The sequence below is a fragment of the Tupaia chinensis genome, unplaced genomic scaffold, assembly GCF_000334495.1.
Source record: "Tupaia chinensis unplaced genomic scaffold, TupChi_1.0 Scaffold138665_1, whole genome shotgun sequence".
NCBI lineage: Eukaryota > Metazoa > Chordata > Mammalia > Scandentia > Tupaiidae > Tupaia > Tupaia belangeri.
In genome coordinates this window covers 895617-898090 of record NW_006198557.1, presented here as the reverse complement: position 1 = coordinate 898090, position 2474 = coordinate 895617, and the positions used below count along the sequence as shown (strand labels likewise).

Sequence of the window (2474 nt, the reverse complement as noted above, 5' to 3'; positions counted from 1 at the left end):
GGAGAGCAGGATGTTGGCGGCGTAGGCGGCACCAGCCAGCAGGTCAGAGAGCGTGAGACTGCCCAGCAGCAGGAACATGGGCGCGTGGAAGCGCGGGTGGCGCCCCAGCACCAACAGCACCGCCAGGTTCTCCAGCACGATGAGCGCGCACACCGCCAGGCACACGACGGCATCGGCGCGCAGTCCCGCGCCGGGCTGGTAGCGCGCCCCGCGGAGCTTGCCCGTGTAGTTGTAGTGCAGGACGATGATCTCGCTCACCGGCGCCGGCCGCAGCAGCCCCGGCTCCATGGGCCGCCCGCCCCAAGGCTGCGGAGAGGCCGGATACAGTGTCAGACCCGTCAGACCCGCCTTCCCCGAGCTCCTCATCCCGCAGCACAAACGTGGTCTCTCCACTCTGGGAAACGGGTCCTAACCCCTGCCCACCACCGCGCACGCGCTCCGGGGCTCGAGGGGAATTCGGAATGGAAAGGGGGGGTGGACGTGGAGACAGACGGATATCCCAAGGGGAGAGAGAGAGTGACAGCCAGCTCCACAAGGAAAGAGATGCCCATAACTCACACGGAATAGAAATACCCAGAGACTGGGACCAGCAGTTAGCGTAATGGCTATGTCGCTGAACTCCCATGTAGCCTACCGCGGTTCCAGTCCCGGACCCGGCGTGAGCGTGCCCAAGATCCCGAGAGGAGAATGGAGGAGAAGGGATTGCTGCGTGGCCATCCCCCGGGGGGTGATTTCTCACTTTCTGTCTCTCTCTCTCTCTCTCTCTCTCTGTCTTTCTGGTGAGCACACGTGCCCTATAGCAAAAAAAAAAACAAAACAAAAAAAAAACAAAAAAAAAAAACAACTCCAAAAAGAGAAATATTCAGAAGCTTATTCAATGAGCAACCTACAGGAACACAACTACACACAGAAAGGGACACGCACAACATTGACACGCCATAGGGCACATATGATCACTGACAAGGGCAAAAATCATCGCAGGCCAGCAGTGAATCACAGACATGCATCTATACAGCCAAAGAGTGCAGGGAGTGGCACGGTGGCTAGGGTGGCTGGACTCCCACATGGCTGACTGTGGTTCGAGTCTCGGCCTTGGCGGCTGACCTGACAACTTGCAACTTACACCAGGTGTGCGTGGGTGTGTGTGTGTGTGTGTGTGTGTGTGTGCCCAAAATCCAGAGAGAAGGGAGGGGAAGGGATTGCAGCATGCAGTCCTCCTTGGGGGATGATTTCTCGCTTTCTATCTCTGACTCTATCTCTCTCTCATTCTCTCCAGTGGAGAGCACATGCCTTATAGCAAAAATCTCTCCAAAAAACTGTGTCACAGGCAGAGAGACATACAAGGACAAAAATTGACAGGCAGATGGGGTCTCACACCATCACAGGCCACAAGTTCACAACCTCCACCCACATTCATTCTGGGGCCCAGAGCCCCACACAGCACACGCCTGGCCTTGCTGCAAACACGGCTTTCATTTTTTCCTGCCCCAACCCCTTCATCCAAGCCAAACCTGGGTGAGAAAACTGAACCTGTCCACCCATTCCACAGGGACAGAGCCTGAGGGCTGCGGACGAGCTCTTGCAGAGGGGCACCCATGTTATTAAAATATAATAACACTTCCCACCTCCGACCCGCCCTTTAATCCCCTGGACAACTCTCTATTGAGTCCCTATTTATAGATGAGGAAACGGAGGCTAAAAACAAATGCTTCACGGGAACCAGCAGTTAGTGTAATGGCTATGTCGCTGGACTCGCACGTAGTCAACCGCGGTTCGTGTCCCAGACCTGGTGGCTTAAAAAACTCACGCCGGGCGCGTGTGCGTGCGTGCCCAAGATCCCGAGAGGAGAATGGAGGAGAAGGGATTGCGGCGTGACCATCCCCCCTGGGGGGTGATTTCTCGCTTTCTGTCTCTCTGTCTTTCTCTGTCTGTCTGGCGAGCGCACGCGCCCTACAGTGAAAATCTCTCCAAAAAAAAAAAATGCTTCACATGGAAACAGGCATCAAGGTTTTCACACTCCCAAGCATGGCCATGCAAACCCGGTTTCAGGGAAGTCCCACTTAGCAGATAAGAAAACCGGAGCATGGGGGAAAGAATGTTTTTTTTTTTTTTTTTTTTTTGCATATGGTAAGGACAGATGCATCCCAACCGACCTGGTCACACACAGGGAACCCGCTGGAGAACACAGTTGGGCAGGGAGTCTCTGGCTCATTCACTCTGAAGGTGGGGGAGCCCCAAATACAGGAAAACAAGGGTTAGGTATACTCTGATGGGGACACCCAGCACAGGCTTAGGCCTTGGCACCAACCAACCTCCTCGTCCCAACTTGCCCGACAGCAGGACTGAAGTATCCTGCTGCCTTGCTTCCAGGAGGAGGTGAAGTCGGAGGATTCCCGGCACCACCACCACCACCTCCCGCCCCACACCCAGTACCGACGTTCCCCTCCCTAGATGCTTCCGGAGAAGGGATCATC

The 2474-nt window shown here is 55.4% G+C and overlaps 1 protein-coding gene across 1 annotated transcript in view; it reads right to left on the bottom strand.

Annotated features, from left to right (window-relative positions):
* The window catches only part of S1PR5 (sphingosine-1-phosphate receptor 5), a 2429-nt gene extending 1850 nt beyond the window's left edge, over nucleotides 1-579 (bottom strand). Inside the window, exon 1 of the mRNA XM_006161589.3 lies at nucleotides 1-579. Within this exon, the coding sequence (XP_006161651.2) occupies nucleotides 1-366 (366 nt within the window). The 5' untranslated portion in view covers nucleotides 367-579.
* Nucleotides 580-2474: the final 1895 nt, after the last annotated feature.